Source organism: Phalangium opilio, unplaced genomic scaffold (genome assembly GCF_054372755.1).
Source record: "Phalangium opilio isolate 3A_F unplaced genomic scaffold, DU_Popi_V2 ptg000048l_1, whole genome shotgun sequence".
In the NCBI taxonomy this organism is placed as follows: Eukaryota; Metazoa; Arthropoda; class Arachnida; order Opiliones; family Phalangiidae; genus Phalangium; species Phalangium opilio.
The window spans coordinates 1,398,464-1,423,093 of NW_028324170.1; the positions used below are offsets into that span (position 1 = coordinate 1,398,464).

The window sequence follows — 24,630 nt, forward strand, 5'->3', positions numbered from 1 at the left end:
GAATAATTCCTGCCTTTCATACCGCTTATACTATTTATAAAGCCGCAGTCGATGTCTTTGTTGAACACGGCACGTATTTATCCCTGAAATTGTCTATAAACCAAGAACCCAAGTGGGTTTCCTTAAAGAAACGGTTCTTACCTTTATTTCCCATCACCATTTTCACAGCTTAAAATATTAAGAAAAGCGTGAGAGAAAATAGCTGGTATATTTGATTAAAAAGGTCTATTTTTGAAGTAATTCGAATTTGGTTTTGGGGGCTTTAATTCGAGAAAACACCTTAAGGAGAAAATTAACAGAAACTCTTTCGTTCTTGTTCACTTTGTAATGATAAATACAGCCAAAGGGGGGCAGAGAAGGGATAAGAAAGGAAAGAATAAGGAAAACATCGCGTCTCGACTGCATTACCTATCTTAGAGTGAACTCTAGTTTTATGTTATAATTCAAAATTTTTAAGAGAAGCCAAGCTTTACTAGAAATAACAAAAGGGAAAATTTTATCCTTTCTTGTTCTCAGGGTTCACTCCCCCCCCTTTCTTTGAGTCCCTCCCAGCGGAAATTAAGAATAAGGGGGGGGGGGAGGAGTTTAAGGGGGCTTCCAATGTCTTTGTATTCCTTCAAACAAAGTTCAACCACGCTCTAATTAGGCTTAGGTATAAGGTAACCACCTTCGTTTTGAATAAATCCAATCATTTGTGAAAGCCATGGGGTGGTTTGTTGGGGGAAAACCCCCATTCTATTGTTTTGGTGGGTTTTTTTTTGTAGGGGGAAAACCTCCATTCCGGTGTTTTATTTTAATTTAGGCCTTTGTGAGAATGTAAGTGAATTTGAAATTTGAAATATTATATACTTCTGATGTTACGTATTATCTGTTGGGATTAATAATAAATTTTTTGATCCAGACATTAATTAATAAGGTTTAATTATCACCTTTTATTGACCCAATTAGGTTTAATTCAAAATTAAAAATCATTTCAAGAGAACAAACTTGGCACTTAATTTTTTTTCTTTGAAGAATTTGATTTTTTTAAATGACATTAAATTAACTTAAATATATTAATCGGAATTAAATTAATATGAATATATAGATATTTATAGTTAAATATACCTAGAGATATGTAAATCTTCAAGTTTTAAATATTCAATTTCCGTCGGAACAAAGTTTTTAGTATACACATTTCGGTTTTAATCATTTTTGATGACTTGAAAGTTTTATTATCCAATGACAGCGCGAGGACGCGTATATAGTTTCATTTCACGAGTTGATTTTGTTTCACCAATCACAATCGTTTAATATTTGGCGCGTTATTATTGGCACAATCCGATAAGGAAAAATAAAAATATAGTTAATATGTATGTTTGTTTGTTTTTTACAAATTTGTTTTTGTACAAAAATCCTCCTGAATTTTGAGTGTGTATTTTTCATCTTAATGAAGGACTAATTAAGCTAACGTATCGGGTATAGCCGTATACCGAACGGAGGGAGGGTCTCTTAAAAGCAGAGCCTCTTTCGGAAAATGGACACACTTCTTGACGCACCAAACCACACCGACCATGGCGAAGATGGTTAACGATGTCCCAAAAAACACGATGGAACCAAAGACGCTCGAATGTTGATGGGACCAAGTAGCTAAATTGGCAACCGGGTTGTTAAATCCGATGGAGTTACTACTATCTCCACGAGTGTCTTCGTTTAATCCTGATTGATGCGGGTGCCAATAAGCTTTGAAACTGTGAGGGTTGTATCTGTCCCGCACCGCGTTACCTTCTTCGTCCGGTCTCATCACCAAGGGGGATGACTGGTTACCGATATCGAGGACCATTACTTGTTGCGAGGTTTCGTTCAAAGCTTGCAGAAGAGCGGCGGCTGGTAACAGTAGCGTTTCCGGTGTTGATTCGACTTCGGCTAGTGCCGTTGAGTCGTTGACTGGACGAACGGTAACGACGGTATGAAGACACCACGTTGTACCCGGGACGTATTCCCTGGCGCAAGTACCTCTGGTTACCAATACGCATAATTGATCCAGTTGAGTCCAGGCTGCTAATCTTTTGGTTAAACTGGGTCCGTCTAAGTGATCCTCCATGCCGGTTTGTTTCAATAGGACTTGCGTCCATGATTTGGCCCCTAAGTCAAACTGCCATACTTCCTCCATGTCCACGCCCAGTTTCCATAACCATAATGATTCCTCGGTAGCCCACGTCACCGCTTCCGTATGCAAATCGGGCCAGGCTTCGCCGTCTTCTTGTTGACCAGCGACTTGGTACCACGAGACGTTAGACAAACTAGTCGTCCATAGAGATCCCAAACTTCCTCTGGACGTATTCGTCGGAGTTTCCAGGAACAAGTAGAGTAATTGGTTGGATCCGTACCACGTCACCGTGTGTTTAAATGTCTCGTGCGTTATGAAGCTTAGCATTTGAAGTATTTCCGGTGTTTTGGCCTTTTTGTACCATTTCCCTTTGTCCGGGTTTAAAGAGTAGAGGGCGCTTTGAGCCAAATCCATCAAGAGTAAAGAATCGTTGTGACACCAGACTGCCGTTCGATTTCCCGACGGACCAGGATACCTACGACCCACTTTTTTCCACTCCAGGCTCGGAATACGAAATAAATAGGTTTCTCGACGTCCCATAACGACCAAGTGACTTCCGGATTGACCGCAAGTCACTCTCCAAGATGACGTATCCGAGGAATTGGAGGCCGGAAGTGGGGAAACGTTCCAAGCGTGCGCCGTGAAGTTGTACCACCAAAGATCCCGGGCTCCGATTCCCCATAAATTTCCAGAGTCGTCTCTCCAACCGGATAAGGGTCTCATATCGCACGGCACTTCCGCGTAAGGACTGTTCGCTTCCGACGTTTCTAAACATCAAAGAAAAAAACAAACAAACAACGTGAATATATATTATTGAAATGAATTTATTTCATTTTACTGAAGAATATAGACGTGGCAAATAATCAACTCTAGCGTTATCCGATGTTTTCTGGTCTGAGAAATTATATATCAGGGTTGTAGAAAACATTTCTTGGGTTTACTCAAATTGTAGTGAGTGTTTGACTAAGTACTAACGTTTGTTTGACCTAAAATACGATTTGGGAAAATCAAATTACGAAAATACCGAATTTAAAACATAAGCCAGGAATATTTGAATCTGAAAATTATTTATTTTCGAATTGTGTACTCAATACTGAATTTTATATTGACATCTCCGTTAGAAGAAAGTCCAACATTCTCGTTGGCAGAATAATCCTCTTTTTCTGTAGACTTTAGTAGACTTTGTTTTTCATCATAGCCGAGTTTATCCTTCTCAAAGGTCCCTAAGCTGATTTATTTTTAAAATTTCGTAAATATCGAAAGATAGGATTCCGTGGGGCTAACCACCTCCTTTTTAATATAAATCTGTGTGGATTTTTTTAAGACAGTGTTGACGCGCATTTTTGGTTTTTTCTTGTGACAATAATAGTGAATAGCCCCTCGAAACTCGTGGGAGTGATATATAAAAAAGATATTCGCTTTTTCTGCAGCAGTTTTCGAGTAAATGGAGAAGAGATCAGAAACCTCTTACGAAAATGTGTCTCGTCGTCCGTCAATTTTGAACTTGGGGGATGGGGGGAAAGGGGGTGCTAAAAAATAAAACCCTTTAGTGTTAACCCAACTGAAACTAATATAGTCAAAGCTATTCCTATATATTTTTTTTCTATGTTAAAATTCAAATCGACCTGAAAGCTTTTATCATAAAATCCAGAACTTTGACAAATAATACAGTAAAGACATAACTTGAAAAATTTTCACGTGTACAGGGTGTTTTTCAACTTTCAAAAAGTAGGACAGATGTACGAAGGGAAATCAATTTTGAGTCGAAAATGTTAGTATACTTCTTAGTATAACATTTTGCCCTAAGAGTCACCCTTAACAAAGTTATGATAATTGGAGTATTTTACGGATGACCCCTTAAATTTAATTAAGAAACACTAAAAGATGATGCTAATTAAATTAATTAATTAACTTGCTTACGGTGATTTTTAGATTAAAATGTGATAAAAGTTACATTTTCGACACGAAGTATCCCATAGAACCCACTTATCACCGTCCCTTTTAGGAACAACCAATATTTTCTATGGGAACTTATTTATGGCTCTTGAATACAACCATGTTACGGGATCTACTTTTTTTTTAAACGTACGTTATAAACCTACGCCATAAGTCTTTTTACTGCCTGTAAGATAAATTTACTTGAAATTTTTGTAAAGGAGCTAAAATTTTTTTTTGTATCGACCAAATTTTTCATCTCATCTTTTGCTTGATTCCGGCCCAGGCAGCATGCCTTTCGAGAGGGGGGGGGGCATTCTATCTTCTTGTAGCGTACGTCGGTTTGACTTTTAAAGGTGCTACGGTACGTAACGCCTGCATGGGAAACGATTTTAAAGCCTAGAGTTTTTTTATGGATATTTTTCCTCTTCAAACCTTCTTGATACAGACAACCTTAGCTTTTACGTTCCAGATTTTTTTGATTTTTCCTCTTTTTTTCTATGCAGAGGGGGGGGAACTTCTTTCAAACACTGCCTCCCCCCTCTGAGGGGGCGACGCTGAACTCTTTTGCATATTAAAATAATATATTCTGGTTTTTTTTTTGGTTTTTTTTATCCAAAGTAGCTGGAAATCTCCTCGGGTTAGGAATGAGAAGAAGAAAACTACACATATTTTAAACAAGATGATTTCAAAATTCAGCCCATAATAAATTTAGCAAACATTGATTGAAGAAACGAAATGTTTTCAAGAATGCAACTCCCTGTACTTTATTATTTGAAAGGGAATAGGAAATTATACCGAATTGGGTGTGATTTTGCGTTTCTTCATACAGGGTGTTCCAAGGCAAAAGGTGGTAAGTAAGATGGTTCTATGGGAGATATTGTGAGCCGAAAATGTATTATCAAGAAGTGATATCTAGTTTATTAGGGAGAAGGTATAAGATGCCTAAGTATTCGCGCGCCATATGCCCCAGTCCCCCTTTCAAAATACAAGGGGGGACGTAAAAGGAGGCCGGGCTATCTCGCTGCCTCTCCTCAGTCGGAAAATATGACTGTAATTTTCGTCATTCGCGTCGCGTTGACGTGTGTTTTCAAGAACCAATGAGATGCTGGTTGTAATTTAAAGGCGGGGATTAACTCCGGACCTACGTTTGGATTGGAGATAAAGCTGGAAATGGGGCGAATTTATACCTTTTCCCTAATAAACTAGATATCACTTCTTGGTAATATCTATAACATTTTGGCGTGTACATATGAGCAGTGTTTACGAGTTATGATTGCAGAGATTTACGGATGTCTCATTAAATATCTAAGTTAGAAACTGAAAGATAATGCTAATTCCAAAATAAAAATATTAAAAGATTTATTTTCTGGTCCTCTATGGAATTAAAGTCCATGCCTGCTTTAAGTTATACCTAGCGAATGTCAATTTTATTTTTTAGACTTTTTATTGAAATTTCCAAAAGGGTGCTGGATTTTTTAGTGAAAGTGTTTCTTGAGCCGTTAACTCCAAGAAAGTGATATACCTACCTTCTCCATCCCAAGCGCTCCATTTTTGCAAAAATATGTAAAGGATTGTAATTTGCAATTCTAATTTTTAATTTAGTGCATCGCCATATTTATCCCTCGAATCTCTTTTGCCTTCGTACCTTCTGTTTGGATACTTAGACCGAGGCTTAAGCTCTGGAATTTTTAAAAAAATATGTGGTGCGGGTTTTCATTCACGTGGCAGAGCCTAGGGACTTCCTAACCAATATAGGAAGCTAGAATTAAGGGGCGTATAATAAAAATCAATCGTCTTTGTTAAAACGCTATATATGACCTTTATTTACTTTTATCCTAATTAGAAATGAGCCATCATCGACGCGGTTTTAATTAACTTTACCACGCCCTCATTTTTTTAATTATGGTATGTAAAGTTATCCGTGTTTTCCTTTGCCTTGGGCGTATTTTGGTTAACTATGTTAGATGCTTCATTTTTGTGGTGAAAAAATATGAGAAGATAACATTTTTGCCAATATCTATGAACACTAGTACCTATATCTATGAGTATAACTGAAAGTGGTTCCCAAGGGTAATCCCGGGAGCTCAAACCATAACTAAAACTTACGTAATATCATAGCATTGCAAGATAAAGTATGAAAATAATGTCTGGTCCTCTTTATAATTAGAAAGTCCATGTTCTGTCTATCAGGCTTTTTCCGAGTTCTATCCTACAGGAAATAGGGATGTAAAAACATCATAAAAGGAACCGACGTCCATCTATGCAAGAACTCCGGAAGTGAAACCTAGATTACTTCCGTTCCACATCCCCCTCTATACCCCTTTTATCCCGCGCTACGTCTATAAAGATGCTAAATTGGATACTGTCTGATGATGATCGTATAATCCATTATCTATTATCTGCCTGGCATAATAACGTGCAGATGAAACTTATCTGAGAAATTGCTACGGCAACCAAGGAAGGTTATTTTAAAGGGAATTAAAGATGCCCTGCTTATATTCCCTTTATCATAAGTTCATAAGATATGTTACATCCATAAGTTTGTCATTGGTTACAAACTGGAGCTTGTCATGAAGTGATTGAGGTAGGTCATAGATTCGAGGTAAAGCGACTCCTGGTGAGGCGCAGTCAAATTGGGGCTTAGTACAGACTAAATAGGGGGAGATGCTGGACTGCAAAATTAACCGAGTGTAGGACTTCAATTCTCGCTTCCGTCGTTCTCGAACTAGGTCGAGCTGAAAGTCTCTAGCATTACGAAGAATAGGTAGTATCATACTTATGATAGGAATATATCTTATAAACTTATGTTTTATATTATGCCTAAAATAAAAAGTTTATTACAGAGACGCGTCTTTAAAAAAATATATGCATGAAATTAAGAAGTCATTTTTCATTTTAGTTTTGATTGACTGATTGGAACGAATGAAGATAGATTACCCGAAAAATTTATGCCGCCAAGTCAAGAAAACTCGTTAAAGTTTGGTAGTTGAACGGCTCTCACTTTGAGATATACCTGAGCCAATGAACGTGTAACAAGGGTTACAATGCGTTATGGCTCGTGACGACCTCATATGACAAAAGACCTCGCGAAGGTTGCGTGAAGCACAGTCCTGGATTGTGCATGGTCTATGAGAAATATATCGCTAAGTACATCTGAAATTTGGTTCTGTCCACACGAGTGTTAGGCTTAGCAATGTGAGCGTGTTTGGTTAGAGAGGTTACATAATGTCCCCCATGACTTGACCTCCACTGTCGCTTTGAGGTTTAGCTCTTTGATGATTATACCAACGGAATTCTGGGAACGAATCCAATCTTACATGAGCCTGCGAAAAGGGAAGCCCATGAATAATATTAGTTGGGCCTTGGCGAAATACATTATGCTGTCCGTGAATCAGACATCACTAAGAGCGCCGCCTCGGGGGAAATTGAACGGATTGCATCACCGCACGCCATACGTCAGCCCCTTCGTACAAACATATATGGCCTTGCAAGAAATTTACCAACTTTTTAGGCTTAGGATCTTTCATCCATGGAGTAACCCTCTCCCAAGTACGCGTATTCTCTCGAATTATAAATGAATTACTTCTTGACAATGGCTTGAATATATGCATGACAGGATTGTAGAAATAGATCAGGGAATTTGAAAATGGGGCCAAAAAGGTCAGGGGGGGAGGAGATATCGTGGGCATACTCAAATTGCAATGAACGTTGAAGAGTGAGTGTAATTCCAGAAGTATTTCACTTGTTACAACATGTTTTAAAACATTTTGGAATAAGACTTGACTAGTCCATAAGCAAAAAAGCAAAAACAATATCCTTTAAAAATATGCATCCAACATTGACAACTAACTTTCGTTTGGGAAAATCATTCGAAATATTCTGAGAATTTGAAAATTATGTGGCAACCACACACTAAAAAGTTTTTGAGCCCCTTTAAAATTTTTGACTACTATTACGGTAATAACCCCCAGTTGGCTAGAGGCTAGGAAGGTAAGATACCCTCAGGGGGGTTGGGGTAAAAGTGGTAATCCCTTTTCTAATAGCCTTGTCCATCACCTTGTTGGACTGTGGCCGTCATTTAATGAAGTTTTATCGTTGAAACCCCCCTCGATCAATCATAATTTTTTACCAATTCCCCCCATGGTATACTCTTCCTAGCCGTTTTTTCCATTGAACCCCTCGTCTCGTTACCCCACGTTAAATCACTTCTTTCCCTGGCGTACAGGGCCTACTTTGCTTTACTAATTAAGTATACCCCCTTTGAACCCCCCATAAAGAATTTCAATATCGATAAAAGCAAGCAATATCCGCTCATGGCTTCCGGAAACTCGCACTTTTTTTTCTTGACACCCCTCTGGGGTTCGAGGGGATAAAAAACTGTCCCCTGTTTGACATACATTTATAATGAAGACTTTAAATATTGATTACGTAACCCAGCCTCGACAACCCCCACTCCATAACGAAGACCCAGGCTTAGGGTTTGTTTTGCTGCAGAGCGATTTTCGTTGTGCTATTCATAATGATAAAATGGAAAAGGACTATAGCACCCACTTATTGAACCTTACCCAACCTAATTTTACCTAACCTATATAGTAACCTTATCCAACCTAATTTTACCTAACCTATATAGTAACCTTATCCAACCTAATTTTACCTAACCTATATAGTAACCTTATCCAACCTAATTTTACCTAACCTATATAGTAACCTTATCCAACCTAATTTTACCTAACATATATATTAACCTTATCCAACCTAATTTTACCTAACCTATATAGTAACCTTATCCAACCTAATTTTACCTAACCTATATAGTAACCTTATCCAACCTAATTTTACCTAACCTATTAAAACTTACCTAACCTAATCCAGAAGTAAGATGAGACTAGAAGTGAAGGGCTCTAGCATTGGTAGTAGATCCTGGCACTAGGGAACTAATTTGAGGATTTTATGCCGCTTCCCACGCGCCTACACTACTGAGAAAAAAATTGGTCGAGTTCCAAAAACATTTCCTACCCCTTCCCCTCAACCTAAAGCGGCCGAACACGAACGCGGCTCCTTGAATCTATTTCGGCCGTCTACCGCCGCGAGCGTCTCACGTTTTGGTGGGAAAATCCAGAAACCGCTACTAGAGGGCCAACGGTTCTTGTGTTATCAAGAATATTCACTTTCGCCGAGTGAAGAATTTGGTTACCTCGATACTTCTAGTCTCATCTCACTTCTGCCTAATCTAATCCAAACTTGACCTAAGAACTAGTTCTTCCATTGATAAAATGATGCTTATTTTCAAACAGGTTTGACACTATATAATGGGGGACTTAATTCGGTATTTGGGGAGTGCCAAGCGACTTGCCGAACACTAAACTTCGGCTGTTAGTTTTAAAATAGAAGCTCGAAATTGAAACTAAAAAAGTCTTTTGTGTTTAATTAACTGTTGTTAAGAGAAAAACTGGTGAGATAAGTTTTTATTAGCAGAAAAAAAATCCATTACACGCCATATTGCGCTACACAAGCTAAGTTCAGTATGTTTTAGTAAATTTAGGCTTAGCGCTGTAAGTCTTCCCATACTTTTTATGCAGTGAATTAATTGCCGGAAAGAAAAAAATGCGAATATTTTTTTATACCAAGGATTCTCCTAGAGTGTATGTGACTGGTTATATAGTTCATGAACTAAAGACGAACAAAGCTTAGCGCGTGGAATCCTTGGAAATTTAGGCTTAGGAACATTAGGTTCCTTAATTCAAAGACGCATCGTGGAGCAACAAAGGCTTAGTTACGTATGCAGGAGGGCCAAGGCTTAGGTATGATGTTGCGTTGCGTTGTACCATCTGTGGTTTTGGTCGATTTCTTTCGCTGTTTTTCATAAGTAAAGTAACAACAGTAAGTCGTGATTTGATCCAACTCAGCTGCTTAAATAATTTTGTTGCTAATTAAAACTAGCTTTCTTGTATAGTATCAATCGTTGTAATCAGATCCTGGAGGCTGATCCTCGGAACAATTGGTATTAACAACCTCCAAAAAGCTAGTAAAATCATTTAGGTCAGTTTTGTAAGGCAAAACCCCGAACAAACCCAATGGCATATCGTACTTATTGCTATTATCTTACTTAGGCTCCTATTAAAGGTTGCTGGCAAAAATTTTCTTCTGCGTGAGAGAGACACATCTTGCTCTCGAGAGGGTAGACACTAGGGAAACAATCATTACTATAGTAGTATAAATATACTAGTAAAGAGTCAGATTTTCCAGTTAATTTTATGAACAAATGAGGACTAGACGTAGTATCTAGTCCCTCGGTAGGTAGGTTGGAGCCCAGACCCTATTGAAAGAGGTGTTGGGCGCCGAAGCGTTAAGCCCTGATAAAGTTATACACCAAGGGATTTTCAGTCGGTCCTTACCCTAGAGTACCCTAACCTAAGCCTTTGTCCGTTATAGCCACCTATACCAATTCATTGGGAGCAAACCGAACCAAAGTTACTATACGCAACCAAACACTTCAGGAAGCTGCGCATCTAGCTAGGCCTTTTGCTTGGGTTATATTTCTCGATGAGATAGGGTGGGAGTTTTTTTTTCTTGTTGGTTTTCTTCCCCTCCTTTGTTATCAAGAGGCCCCCTCGTGGTCTTTACACGAGTTTCCATTACGCTTATTGAAAATTGGCATCCGAGAAAATGAGTTCTCAGGGTGCAGTGTTGTTAAGCCTTGTCATTTTTGCTTTCGGTGCTAATTGCGAGGATATTTTTAATTAACGTGACAGGCGCTTTCTATACCCCTGGAACGCCCTACTTCACATCACTCTTCGCAATATTTTCAACGTCACTTAGTGATGATGTAATTTAAACAGGCGTAAATAGTGCTAACGGTAAAGGTTAGGACGTAGTTTCGTTTACCGCCATTTTAAAAGATGGTAGCTAAGGGTAATCAAATAGGAACATTGATACCATTTACACCAGGATGTCAGGCTACTTGGCGGACAAAGTGCAGTACCAAGTAGCCCCGTCTCCAGTCGTAAATTGTATCAATGCTCCGAACTAATCTGAAAACAGCAGTACGGACGAAACCCCTCCTACCCAACGTCATACCCCTTCTTGCCCAATCAGCTTTACTCCCCCACTAGCCTTCCACTTAATAAAATTTTCCACCATGTAGATGTAAAAGGTTGGTGCCTTCTTCAAGCCCAGCCTTTTTGCTGTTTCCCTATTCAACCCATAGAAACTTCTTTCTCCCAGTGACGTCAAGGATTAAATAGACCAAATTACGTATATAACTTCAGAAGTAATAACGCGTTGTTTGTTAATCTGGCCTACTAAGTACTGTACGAGGGGAGCATTATCTAAGAATTAAGTGTCTACATTAACTTGGTATTTGGAATGATTTCTGATACGACATTAAAGTACCCTTAAGGGTCGGGCCCTTAATTTTGTTTATAGCTTTGGGGTTCGGTAAAGATACGAAAGAGAGAGAAAGAGAGAAAGTAAAGGGGTTTGTTGTATCGAGACGATAACAAATAAAAACCTAATACGAAATCAAAGATCGTGTTTACCCATTTCCCTTTACGTTTAAATCTGGCATAAAATGCCGACATCACGTATTGCTATTACTATATACTATAGAATTACCAAGAGGTCGAACATTACCATAACCTCGTTCAGAACTACGGATTAAGCCTTCAACTCATTTTAGGACTTACAGATGTTAGACCCCTTTAAGGTTTCGAACATTTTTTTAGGGCTTCGATAGCACACGCTATTCACCGATTGTCCTTGCTGTACGTAGCTATAGTATCATCGTAGAATAAGAAATGTTTGTGTAAATGTGGGGCACAAGCCCCCCATGCACTTACTTTATTCTGGGGCACGTTTCTCCAATAAGCTTAGCTAGCCCCCCTGATAGGAGGGGAAGTAGAGTGGAACCTTTAGTTTAGTTTACTCGTAAACGGGTGAACACGTTCGTTGAAGCACCCAGACACCATTTTGTTCCCATGCACCATCTTGCTTCTAAAGCTTGTTTCTTTTTTTTCCTTCACATAAGTTTCTTCAGTTTACAAAGAATAACTTATTCAACTTACACAAACGCTATACTCAAAAGATTCTTCTCGATACAAAATGATGTTTCTTCGTTACTTTCTCTAGTCTCAATTCACTCATTGTACAGGGTGTTTCTGATAAGTCTGTCATATTAATGGATGTTTTTACACCCTGTATGTATTGTCTATTCGTGTTATTGTTGTCTTCATCCGTTAAAACATTAAAATTAACAAATTCTACCTTGATTAAATTCAAATTAGAAATTAATTAAACCCTAGTATAAAGTATAATTAACTCTTCTTTTACTAATTGAAAAGAAAACATAGCAGCTGTTTAATTAAACTCATTTAATTAAAGTAGACATTCTTCGAGTTGGGAGTTACTATTCGAAATAAAGTACCTGACCTGGAAGAGAATGGACTCGAAAAACCGAAAGCGAAACTAATTTTAAATATAATTAAGTGAAAGAAGGTGGAAAAAACGGGGTATGTCTTGTTTAACCAACTCTGGGGGGATCTAGCCCCCTTGATACAATAGAAAAAGTACATCCCCCACGCCACCGTTAAAAGAAATACAATCCTAAACGGATTTCCAACTCTCTAAAGCAATTAAGGAATAAATAGAGAGAAAAAAAGAGAAAGAAATCTTTCTTCTACCCACGTGCTTTTTTTCCCGCCCTTTGTCGCAATTTGGCGCGAGCTACCTTATATACACAAATGGTATACAGGGAAAGCGCGGGAAAAGGGAATGGCAGTCGCGTGCTAAGGAGCGCGAGCTATAAACCACCCTTTTCAAGCTAACAGCGCTGCTTTTTCGTTTCAGCCTTTGAATAGTGTTTAATTTAGGTTTAATACAAAGCCAGGAGTAATAGAAATTGAAATACTCCTGCTTGAAAGAAAAAAGGCGGGAAAACTGCACCCAAACTCTCAGAAGTTCCATCGCTTATAGGTTGGGTGGGCGGGCTTTTGAAACTAAGACCGTGTGTAGGTCGGTGGTGGAAGAAACTAATAAAGTTGTAGGAGGATTTGGGAGGGGTAAGCACCATTCCCGCCACACGCGGTTGAACCTTTTTCCATTACATCTATTCCAGGACAGAGAGACCAAGGCTTAATGAAGGACCTTTGAGAATATTCTAGTTTAGTTGAGTCGCTAGGACTTGTTAGAGAATACCAAAAGTTTAAAAAAAAAGTATAAATTAAGACTCTCTAAAAATAAAGAACAAAATACAAACAAGCCACAAAGTCCGCGGGAATTTTACTATATCCTTTGAGTGACTTGTTTTGAACTAAAACTCGTGTTGTATAATGCCTTTTTACAAATTGAATTTGCAGCAAACTAAGGCGCTAAAGTTAACACGTGTCTGTTACTTTGTTTTCAAGATGCGGCGTAAGCTTGGTTTGCCTTAAAATTCCTATTGTAATATATGTTTTCCAATGTAATGTAATGGTGAATTAAGATTGTAAAAGCCTATAGTGATAATAATCTAGATGTCTGTTCTCGACTATGGTCTGTGCTCCCTAAAGTATTCGCCTTAGCGCCAAGTTGCTGAGTTGCTAGCTAATTTGCAAAAATGTCGTGTGTATGTTACAGACGTCCACAAAGTTTTATTTTGTTTTTCCTTAACAAGCTTAAGGGAGCTTTTAAGATAACTTCGTTATAGAAACTGACATTAAGAACTCTCATTTAATATTTCTCTTGAAGAACGAAATGGGCCCTTCAAGTTGACTTATTTGATTGATTTGGGACCCTAAATATTTAGTATTATTGTTGTGTAGAGAACAATTGGGATAACATATTATCAAGGGATTGAAGTAACTAGTGTCATGACCATGGACAAGAAGTGATATCTAGTTTATTAGGGAGGAGGTATAAGATGCTTGAGTATTCGCGCGCCATAGTCCCAGTCCCCCTTTCAAAATACAAGGGGGGGGGACGTAAAAGGAGGCCGCCCGGCTATTTCGCCTGCCTCTCCACAGTCGGAAAATATGACTGTAATTTTTGTCATTCGCGTCGCGCTGACGTGAATTTTCAAAAACCAATGAGATGCTGGCTGGTTGTAATTTAGAGGCCGGGATTAACTCCGGACACGTCTACGTTTGGACTGGAGATAAAGCTAGATTATAAATGTGGCGAATTTATCCCTTTTCCCTAGTAAACTAGATATAACTTCTTGATATTATCAAGGAGGGATTGAAGTAACTAGTCATGGCTATGGGTTAAGTGTTCTAGATATTTTAGTGGCCTCATACTTAAGAATGGTTTTAACTTGTGGGCCCCAAAAATAGCCCGTGGTCCCTATGACTTTTCGGAAGTCCTTACGTAATATATTCAAATGAATACACCTTATAACCCGCGGAGAAAGTCTTTGAAATCTTTCTCCTTTTAAAAACCAACTTTTTACCCCGAATAATAAAAAGAAAAAAAAAATAGAAATTCGATTTGTAGTACAATATGGTCGCCGCGTTTTTTGGAAGAAGGGGGTGTGTAGAAAGGGGTGGTTTTGAAAATGGAGGTTACAGCATCCATTGTTACAGAAAACTAGACTTAGAAAAGCCTTTTCGCCTTAAGGGTGCTAAACAACTTTTGACAAATTGAATCCTCCAATGGCTTCCCCCTTTCCCCATACCCACACACTCCTAGAAAAGGAAAACTAAAAGATGAGGAGCTTCCAAAAAACCAAGCGGAATAATCTACAAAAAGAAAGGAACCTTGTTCTTTATCAATTTAGTTGAAACGTAAAGCAATCTCCGGTTGGAATTGAGTACAGCCGCTAATAATGTAAGATGGGTTGGCAACTCGCGGAGCGCGTGAACAGCTCGCGTCAACAGTTTTATCGACGTCTTTTCAACGGATTCCGCATCCCCCGGCCTTTCTTCCTACTGACAACTCAAACTGTCATTTATTATGATAAATCAATACGAAGTAACGGGGTGACTCGAACGCGCGAAAGAGAAATTCACGCGCTCGCTATTAACAGGAATATGATGAATTTTTTAATGCGTCTCGTGAATATTTAATCATCGCCTAAATACTGAAAGAATTGATTTTCTTCTAATGTAAGCCTAGATGTTTACATTTAAAAAATTGGGTACAGGCCTAGGAATAAACGGAGGTAAAGTTCAAGTTTAAAATAACGTTATTATAGGGGCCTTGTTGAACATTATATATTCGTGTTACAATTAAACGTATTCCTGTACTAGTGTAAGAAGGAGAAAAAAAAATGGCGCGAAGTAAGTTCTTTGAAGCGCGAATTTCCATTTGGCTTGCGAAGAGCTTTTAACAATGGTTCTTGGTTGAGAAACTTGGATTTCACTCGGTTTCTTTTTGACAAGGTTCCACGCTGCCAATTACCGAGCATTGTCCCTTATTCTCTAAGACTCCAGCGAAACTTCTTTTTAGATATACCATACAGGGTGTTTCTTATAAGTCTGGAATAAGTTAAGAGCGATTTTGAGTCGAAAATTTTCCTTGACATTCTGACGTCCGGGCCCTAAAACACTCCAAACATAACTCTTAAAAACAGGCCCAAAATAACATCCCCCTTGATTTATCAGAAACACCCTGTATACATTTTGCTTCACGCTTCCTTCGTCTTAAAGACTTTTTAAAAACACGACATTCTGGTAAGTTTTAAATTGAAACTTGGGAGACTTTTAAATATTCGAGGAAATTTAGTGGTTTAGAGCAATAGATGACTCGTAAAATAAAATCTTATTTCTACTCGTACTTTTACTTCCGGAAATTGACGGCCAACTAACGAAGGAAAGAGTAGGGCGTGTTTTTGTTTGGTTTATGGCGTTCAGCGAGGAAAAACCGATCATACGTTCTTTTACATATCATCTCTTTGGTATGTGCATTGAACGCCCATGTGTGTGACTTCGATAAAAAAATGTGAAAACTATGTAAAGAAAGAACAAGCTATGAGATGCTCAAACAATTTGACCTCGTCAACAATTGGAATTATTAGGGAAAAATCAGGGAAATTTGATGGGAATTATTAGGGAAAAATCAGGGAAATTTGATGGGAATTATTAGGGAAAAATCAGGGAAATTTGATGGGAATTATTAGGAAAAAGTCAGGGAAATTTGAGGCGAAAATCATGGAATATTCTGGGGAAAATCACGGAGTTTTTAGAGGAAAATCAGGGAATTTTTAGGGGAAAGTCAGGGAATTTTTAGGGGAAAATCAGGGAATTTTTAGGGGAAAATCAGGGAATCTTTAGGGGAAAATCAGGGAATAGTAGGGGAAAATCAGTGGGGAATATTTTGAAAACGAGGGAAACAGGGATATTTTATTTGAATTATGAAGTAATTGAAGTTAGTGTTTACCCCCTCGAAAGCAAAACCTTAGTTCAATATTTTTCTAACTCGCGCCAAATAACCGTGAAAAGAAAATAGAACGAAAAGGCCTTCGGAGAGAAAGAGAAAATTCCGTCTTTCCCTCCCGGTTTCTCTCTTTCTCTCTTGGCCATCGCCAACATTGGACACGAGAAATAAAATAAAAAGGATGGTCGGGGGTAAAGCCCCATGTAACCCTTTCCTTAGAGGTGGCAGAAGGGGGAAGGAACCCCCCCCCTCCGTTGAGAAATGATCCAACCATTAAAACCGTGGTGGCCGACCCAGCTTTTCGCTGATAACCTATTTTTAGAAATTTCTTTCTCTCTCTGTCTTTCTTTCTTTCCTTTTGGTTTTATCCATTCTGAAAAACGCTCCAAATTCTGCCCACAGCCATAACTCTAGTCGCCCTCCACTTCGTCCAAGGGCTATTGAAACGTAATGTAGAATATTTAATTAATAATTATTTGCTAAGCCCAGTTATATAGAATGTTTCGCTCATTATTATTTGCTAAGCAGAAATACCTAGAATATTTAATTATTATTTGCTAAGCAGAAATACCTAGAATATTTAATTATTATTTGCTAAGCAGAAATACCTAGAATATTTAATTATTATTTGCTAAGCAGAAATACAATATTTAATTATTATTTGCTAAGTCAAAATATCTAGAATAGATTAGTAAGATTAATTTAGTTAATTAATATTTTCTAAGCCGAAATATCTAAAACATTTAATTCATACTTTTTTTGCTAAGCCAAAATATCTAGAACATTTAATTCATACTTTTTTTGCTAAGCCGAAATATCTAGAACATTTAATTCATACTTTTTTTGCTAAGCCTAAATATCTAGAATATTTAATTAGTAATTGTTTCCTAAGCCGAAATATCATGAATATTTAATTAATAATTATTTCCTAAGCCGAAATATCATGAATATTTAATTAATAATTATTTCCTAAGCCGAAATATCTAGAATATTTAATTAATAATTATTTCCTAAACCGAAATATCTAAAACATTTAATTAATAATTATTTCCTAAGCCGAAACATCTAGAATATTTAACTAATAATTATTTCCTAAGCCGAATTATCTAAAATTTCAAAAGTGGTAGTACATTTCCTTAGGACTTTTTATAGGATAGTGGTCAGAAAAATGCATTAGGCTTAGCGACATTTCCCTGGCACTCTCCCTTCTTCTTCCCTTAGAAGGAAGAATCCCTTTTGGTCTCTGGATGGCGTCTGGACTTTTTCACTTTATCATTATATTCGAGTTGAATTTTTCAAGCAGCCCAAAGCTATAGCTAGAGGCAACCTAAACCGAAAATCCAACCCAATTGTCAAAAACTAAATCAATGACTTTTTGGCAACCAATTCCTTTTTCTTCTTCTTCTAACGTAGTGTTGGTAGAAGGGGTAAGGCCAAGGCTTAGCAAGCTGTGTTTGACCAAACCATTTTGTGATTCTTTCATTCGTCTGCTACAATACAGAAAGAGGGGGGGGGGCTACAGAGAGAGAGACCGAGCTTTGAAACTTGACTAATGGTTGCGGTTTGGCTATTGTAAATGTGGATAGCAACCAACCAGGGGAAAAGGGGGATGGGAGTGACGATACTTTGTGGTTGGATTCCTTTAATTCCACCCCTCTTGTGTTTTATCTCTAGTTTTCTTTTTTTCTTTTGTTCTATCCTTCCATTTTCTGTCTCCATTTTATCTCGCATTGATATTTTTGTTTGCCTGTTTAAAATGCCAGACTTTCGCTAGTGATGCATGCATGCACTTAGACAAGGAATATTTTCATATCTGTTGTTTTTAAAGAAATTTTTCCAAAAAGCTTTTAGTTTTAGAAATACCCTAGATATTGGGTTTTATAACGAAGGATAGCTAGCTTTTAATGCGTTCTATTTTTGGAATATTTCAAATCTTACGCTATCCGAAAGATTCATTTTTGGCGAATTTTTATCTTATATAGGGTTGCTATGGTTACCGCCCAATAAAAATTGGGAGAATTTTAAAATTCCAGTATTGAAAGGCAGATTATTTCATCTTGGTTATGTAATTTTATTTGCTGTATTTGTTCTAGCGTGAAGTAATATATAGGGCGTTTTAAAAAGGGTAGAAGTACGGTGAGTTCTATGGGAAATCAATTTTGATTCGAAAATGTAAGTTTTATGACATTTTACCCTAAGCAGGAGTTCATAATAACCCCCCTTCGGGGGGAAGTATGAAACTGGCCATAGAGCTAATGGTAAAAATCGCGAACAACAAGATTCCGTCGTTGCGCATAGAAAGGATTAGCCTGTTTATGGACATACAACCTTACAGTATATCGTAGTGGTATCTATGCTCCTTGGTTTTCGTTCCAAAACTTCCGTTGGCTGGGATCTCCGTCGAAAAGAAAAATGGCGATATGGGGGACGTAGAAACACGTTGCAATTCTTATATTAAAGATACTGCGAATAAATTTGTCCAAACCGTTTTAATTTAATCACGGAATTCTCACTCACACATACCACAACAAAACATTATTGACAATCGTTTAAATGTTTTGTAGAAAACTATAAACCCCGACTTAAAGCCAACTTCTTAGCCAAGGCTTAATTTACACCGTTCCGACAGAAGCAGACGTGAGCCATTTTCGCTCTCAAAATCACAAGATAAAAATAGTGCTAAACCGGAAGTGTGGAAGTTAATGCGCGTGGTCGCTAAAAAATGGGGTAACTATTTCTTTGGGAGTTAAGCGGTGTATAAATCCGCTGAGCTTTACGGCGAAACTTTGTTGTTACGGGCTTTTTAACCAGTTTCGTACTTCGAGTTATTATGAACTCCTGCCCTAAGGGGCCACTTTTTGCGAGCTATGATTAGAGAGGGCTTTAGGGATGACCCCTTAATTAAATTAGAAAGCATTTTCTGTTCAGTTTCTTACTTAAATTTAACGGGGTTATCCGTAAAACATAATAAGTTTGTAAACGGTTTTCGTTAGTTCAAAATGTCTTAGAGCATGCATTTTCGACTCAAAATGGTCAATAAAACCAACTTTACTTCTTTCTCAACAACATGTGTTTATAATTATATAAGTTAATGAATATAACTAGGATAACTAGGCTACTTATAAATAAAAGTGACAATTAAAATTGGTCAGTTGAGAATGACGTCACTTTAAACGCAGTCAGGAAAAAATCCTTGAAAAGTCAGTTAAAAATTTTGAAATGAAAAACCAATTTCTTTAAATTCTTTTGCAATCTTTGACTGCAGTTGTCGTAAATGCCGTGTGATAATTTTATTTGTATAACGACTTATTTGGACGCGAGTCCTTAAAATTTTTCAATTTTAACTTGAACGTCTTTCAACTTATGTTGGGTTAGTACCAAAGGTCAATACCTACGGGAGATAAGGATTGATAAGATATAGACCTTTGGTGCTACCGAACATATAAAAAGAGAGTGTAACGCTGCAGGCGGGCAGTCTTGATTTAGTCACAATAAAGTTAACATTGGCAACCAACATGGTGTCAGAAGTCGGGTACGCGGAAACTTAACGTTCTCGCGTTTTTAACCCATACCTAAGTTCGGAATTATACCTGCCGCCACGAATATGGCTGCCTCCAGTGTACCGGCGCCTAAGCCTGTAGAATGTGCCGTGGATGCCGCCGAGAATTTTGCCACCTTTCAAGAAGCTTTTGCTGACTACCGGATTGCCACGGGCCTCAACACAAAAACGGATGCCGTTCAGGTTGCAACACTTCGCTCATTACTGGGAGACGAATGTCGGAAGGTACTCAAAACTCTAAATCTCTCAGCCGAATCTCAATCCACTACTGAGGGTATCCTTACCGCCTTAACCAACCACTTTACGTCGAGAAAAAACACGCTTTACCCCAGATTCTTGTTCCGTGCCGCTACGCAACAACCCTCCGAAACAATGGATCAATTTTACATCCGACTGAGAACTCTAGTCAAGGCTTGCAAGTATCGAAGTACTGAAATGGAAAACGACCTTGTCACCGATCAACTTGTTCTCGGTAGCCGCGATAAACAGACGAGGGCTGAACTCTTTCGAGCAGCCGATCTACCAACATTGACCGAAGCACTGGATGCACTACGAATCAGCGAAAGCGCCAACACCGAATTAAAACATGTCGAAGCGGAAAACACACACGCGTCATCCGAATCAGACAACATAAATTACGTACATCACCGACCACGGGCCCAAAGTTTGCCGTATCGACGTCCAGGTCATCAATACAAACGATATCCATCAACGAGAAGCAATTTTCGACATCGATCAAACTCCATCGAGAGTTCTTCTTGTCAGTACTGTGGAACACAGCATTCAAGGGGAAGCTCCTGTCCCGCTTATGGGAAACGTTGCAACTTCTGCCAACGTCTTCACCATTTCGAATCCGTTTGTCGGACGAAGGGACGACGATCAGTCAACTGTCTCGAAGACCACCAGCTGCGTCAGTCACCTGAAAGCGCATACAACGACCAAGAGCTTCTCCACTACGTACAAGAGCCAGTGTTGTCTGGTCCCCATCAACTTGCCACAACGAGCCACGATAACCGGACGGAAGAAAATCGATACGATTCAGAAGAACTGTTTCACATAGAGGAAATATCCCTCGGTTTAAAGAAACCTTGTTCGAACGATGAAGTGCATGCCGTGCAGACACAGGGCACCCGAAGAAAACTCTTCTGCGACCTTCAGATCCACGAGGTGAACCGACAGCCCCAAACGCTACACTGCCAGCTTGATACTGGGGCCACATGCAACGTAATGAATCTGGCCGTCTTTCAAACTATTCAGCGCACTTCATCGGTATTCACCCCGACATCGTCCAAAGGCCTTACACTGTATGACAACTCAGTCATGCACCTTGTTGGAGAAACCACACTAACATGTTCCGTGGGGGAAAGGAAACAAAACCTGAATTTCAAAATCATCGAAGGGCCTCATAAACCGCCGCTGCTTTCAGCGACAACCTGCGTGGAGCTGGGACTAATTACGGTCAATGAGGTCTGTCACGTAGATGTACAGTCACGAGAGTCATCGATCATGACACAAGCCGCGATGACGGGCAGATCAATAATAACCGAGTACATTGACGTATTCGAAGGTCTGGGTGAATTTCCGGGAGTCTATACGATTGAAATTGATAAGTCAGTGCCACCGGTTCAACACTTGCCACGCCGAGTGCCAGTCGCTCTTTTAAATCCTCTCAAGCAAAAATTGGACGAATTGGAAAGCAGAGGAATCATAGCCAAAGTAACAACACCTACGGACTGGATCAGTAGTCTTGTGATAGTACAAAAGAAGCAGAAGACAAAGATTCCTGGTGGACAAGCCAAGAACTCGATAAGAATATGTATAGACCCTAAGGATCTAAATAAAGCCATCAAACGGGCAAAATATCCAATGCCAGTTTTGGACGACATCTTACCAAGCCTAACAAATGCTAAAGTGTTCTCAGTACTGGACGCCAAAGACGGATTTTATCAGATTCGGTTGTCGGAGGAAAGTTCTTACCTCACCACATTTTGGACACCGTTTGGACGATTCCGATACCTACGTATGCCGTTCGGAATATCGTCCGCGCCTGAGGAGTTCCAACGGCAAGTGCTGGAACTACTAGAAGGCCTACGAGGCGTATACGACATCCACGACGATATCCTAGTCGTAGGGTGTGGATCATCCATCGAAGATGCAATAACCGATCATCACCGGAACTTGAAAGCCTTACTGGCCCGAGCCAGGGAGCGGAAGTTGAAACTAAATAAAGATAAAGTGCGCCTAGCACTTACGACTGTCACGTACATGGGCCATCAAATCACCCAGAGTGGAATCAAACCAGACCCCGCAAAAATTCAAGCGATTGTCGAGATGCCGGCACCGAAGGAAAAAAAAGCCCTCCAGAGGTTTTTGGGAAGCGTCAATTACGTTAGTCGTTTCCTCCCAGCGATGTCCACTGTAAGTGAGCCGCTCAGACAACTGCTAGAGAAGGACACGTTGTTTGCCTGGCAGGGTAGGCAAGAGTCTTCGTTCAAACAACTGAAGAAGATGTTAACGGAAGCACCAATTTTAGCGTATTACAATAACGGAACGGATGTCACGATTCAATGCGATGCTTCGGAATCGGGCCTAGGAGCCGTACTGTTGCAAGAAGGCCGTCCAGTGGCTTATGCCTCCAGAGCTTTGACGTCGAGCGAAACAAACTACGCTCAAATAGAAAAGGAATGTCTCGGAATAGTGTTCGCCTGTGGCCGCTTTGAACATTACATAGGAGGCTGTAACAGAGTAGTAGTTGAAACGGACCACAAGCCTTTGATACCCATATTTACGAAACCACTACGTTTAGCGCCCAAGCGTCTGCAACGGATGTTATTACAACTACAGTCACGAAGCTTACACGTCCAATACAAACCGGGGCCAACTCTTCACATAGCGGATATGCTAAGTCGAAGTTTTCTGCCATACACGGGTCAATCGCAATCTCCAAACATTGACATTTACAACGTGGAAGAAGAAAATTTTCAAGATATAGCCTCTGTAGAGCCAGAACGGTATTTGCCTGTAAGCTCCACCACACTGGAAGAGATACGAGCCGCTACGCAGAAAGATGACGTTCTACAGAAGCTCAAACAAGTCATCCTAAAAGGTTGGCCACAGGGACAAAAGGAACTTCCCGTCGAACTGCGATGTTTCTGGCACACAAGAGACGAGTATACAACTGATCAAGGAATCCTGTATAAAGGGCAAAGACTGATAGTTCCGGAAGCCGTTAGACAAACCATTTTGGAAAGACTCCACTACAGTCACCTGGGCTCAGCTGCGACCATTAGGAAAGCACGAGAAACCGTTTACTGGCCGGGAATCGAGAAGGAGATTGAAAACTATGTAGGCCGATGTAGCCCTTGCCAAACATTCTTAACGAAGCAGTATCGAGAACCACTGAAACCTTTCGAAATTCCAACACTCCCATGGCAAATGGTAGCGCAAGACATATTTACACTAAACGACGTCAACTATCTGGTCACCGTCGACTACTACAGTGGTTTCTGGGAACTCGACATCCTGAAAAACATGACGGCCGCGACATTAGTCAACAACACCAGAGCTCATTTTGCTAGACACGGCGTCCCACAGGTGTTGATAACCGATAATGGAACGAACTTCGTCGGAAAAGAATATGCGGATTTCGCCGCAAAATGGGGTTTCATTCACGTAACAACGTCCCCGTACCATAGTAAATCTAATGGGAAAGCAGAATCAACTGTCAAAATAGTGAAAAACCTTCTTAAGAAGGTCGAATTCGCGAAACAAGATGTAATGTTAGCGATTCTGGTATGGAGAAATACGCCGCAAAAAGACGGATCGACGCCAGCACAGAAGCTTTTTTCACGCCAAGTAAAAACACCAATACCAATGGCTCCAGAAAAACTACAACCAGCCGTCATAAGGAACGTCTCCCAAGTCATAGCGGAAAGACAGAGGAACATGAAGCGTTGGTATGACAAGGGCACACGAGCATTGCCAACGATTACAAAAGGTCAAAGTGTCAAAATGGATCCAAGGAAACGGCATACACCATGGATAACTGCCACCTGCGAAGCTAAAGTTGGATCCAGGTCCTATCTTCTACGAACAGACAAAGGGTCTATTTTTAGACGAAACCGCCAAGACATTCGGATTGCCAAGTCACCTGTTCAGTCGATACAACTAAAAGACCAAAATGAACCGAACCGGAGTCACATAAGGAATCCATACTATGGATTTAGACCAAGAACAGTTTTAAGCAACTATCGACGAGCCACATATCCCAAAAACCCAGTCTTTGATCCCGACGTTCGAGCAAATGTTCCTGACGACCAAGTCACTTTCCCTGAGGTTCGAGTTAATATTCCTGACAACCAAACCATTGATCCTGACGTTCGAGTTGATGACCAAATCACTGACCCCATTGTTCGAATCAATGTATCTGACGATGCCGCCCATCCTCATGGCCAAACCAATTTGCCAGATGACAGTCATGACTGTCCTAGGACGGAGATGGACAAGCAGCTGGCAGAGTCGGCCACCGAAACAAGACATTGTCTCCGGGACCGTAATAAAATCAAGTTACCCCAAAGGTATCAAGGAGGGACGGCAGAATATGAAAAGTGGACTTTTAAGAAAACTAAAATGTAGTGGACTTTCGGTGTTATAAATGTATACTATTTTGATTTGAAGTTTTAACTATAATGCTAAT

The 24,630-nt window shown here is 39.5% G+C and overlaps 1 protein-coding gene across 2 annotated transcripts in view; it reads right to left on the bottom strand.

The window, feature by feature from the left end:
- Positions 1–1,270: 1,270 nt before the first annotated feature.
- The window catches only part of LOC149673574 (uncharacterized), a 41,038-nt gene continuing 17,678 nt past the window's right edge, over positions 1,271–24,630 (bottom strand). The window contains exons 1-2 of one of the 2 annotated variants that reach the window (XM_089839173.1): positions 4,179–4,516; positions 1,271–2,856 (exon numbers count right to left, since the gene is read on the bottom strand). In XM_089839173.1, the coding sequence (XP_089695299.1) occupies positions 1,442–2,812 (1,371 nt within the window). In that variant the 5' untranslated portion in view covers positions 2,813–2,856; positions 4,179–4,516 and the 3' untranslated portion in view covers positions 1,271–1,441. Of the gene's footprint in view, positions 2,857–4,178; positions 4,517–24,630 lie in introns of those variants that run through there. The other variant, XM_089839172.1, reaches the window with a different exon arrangement.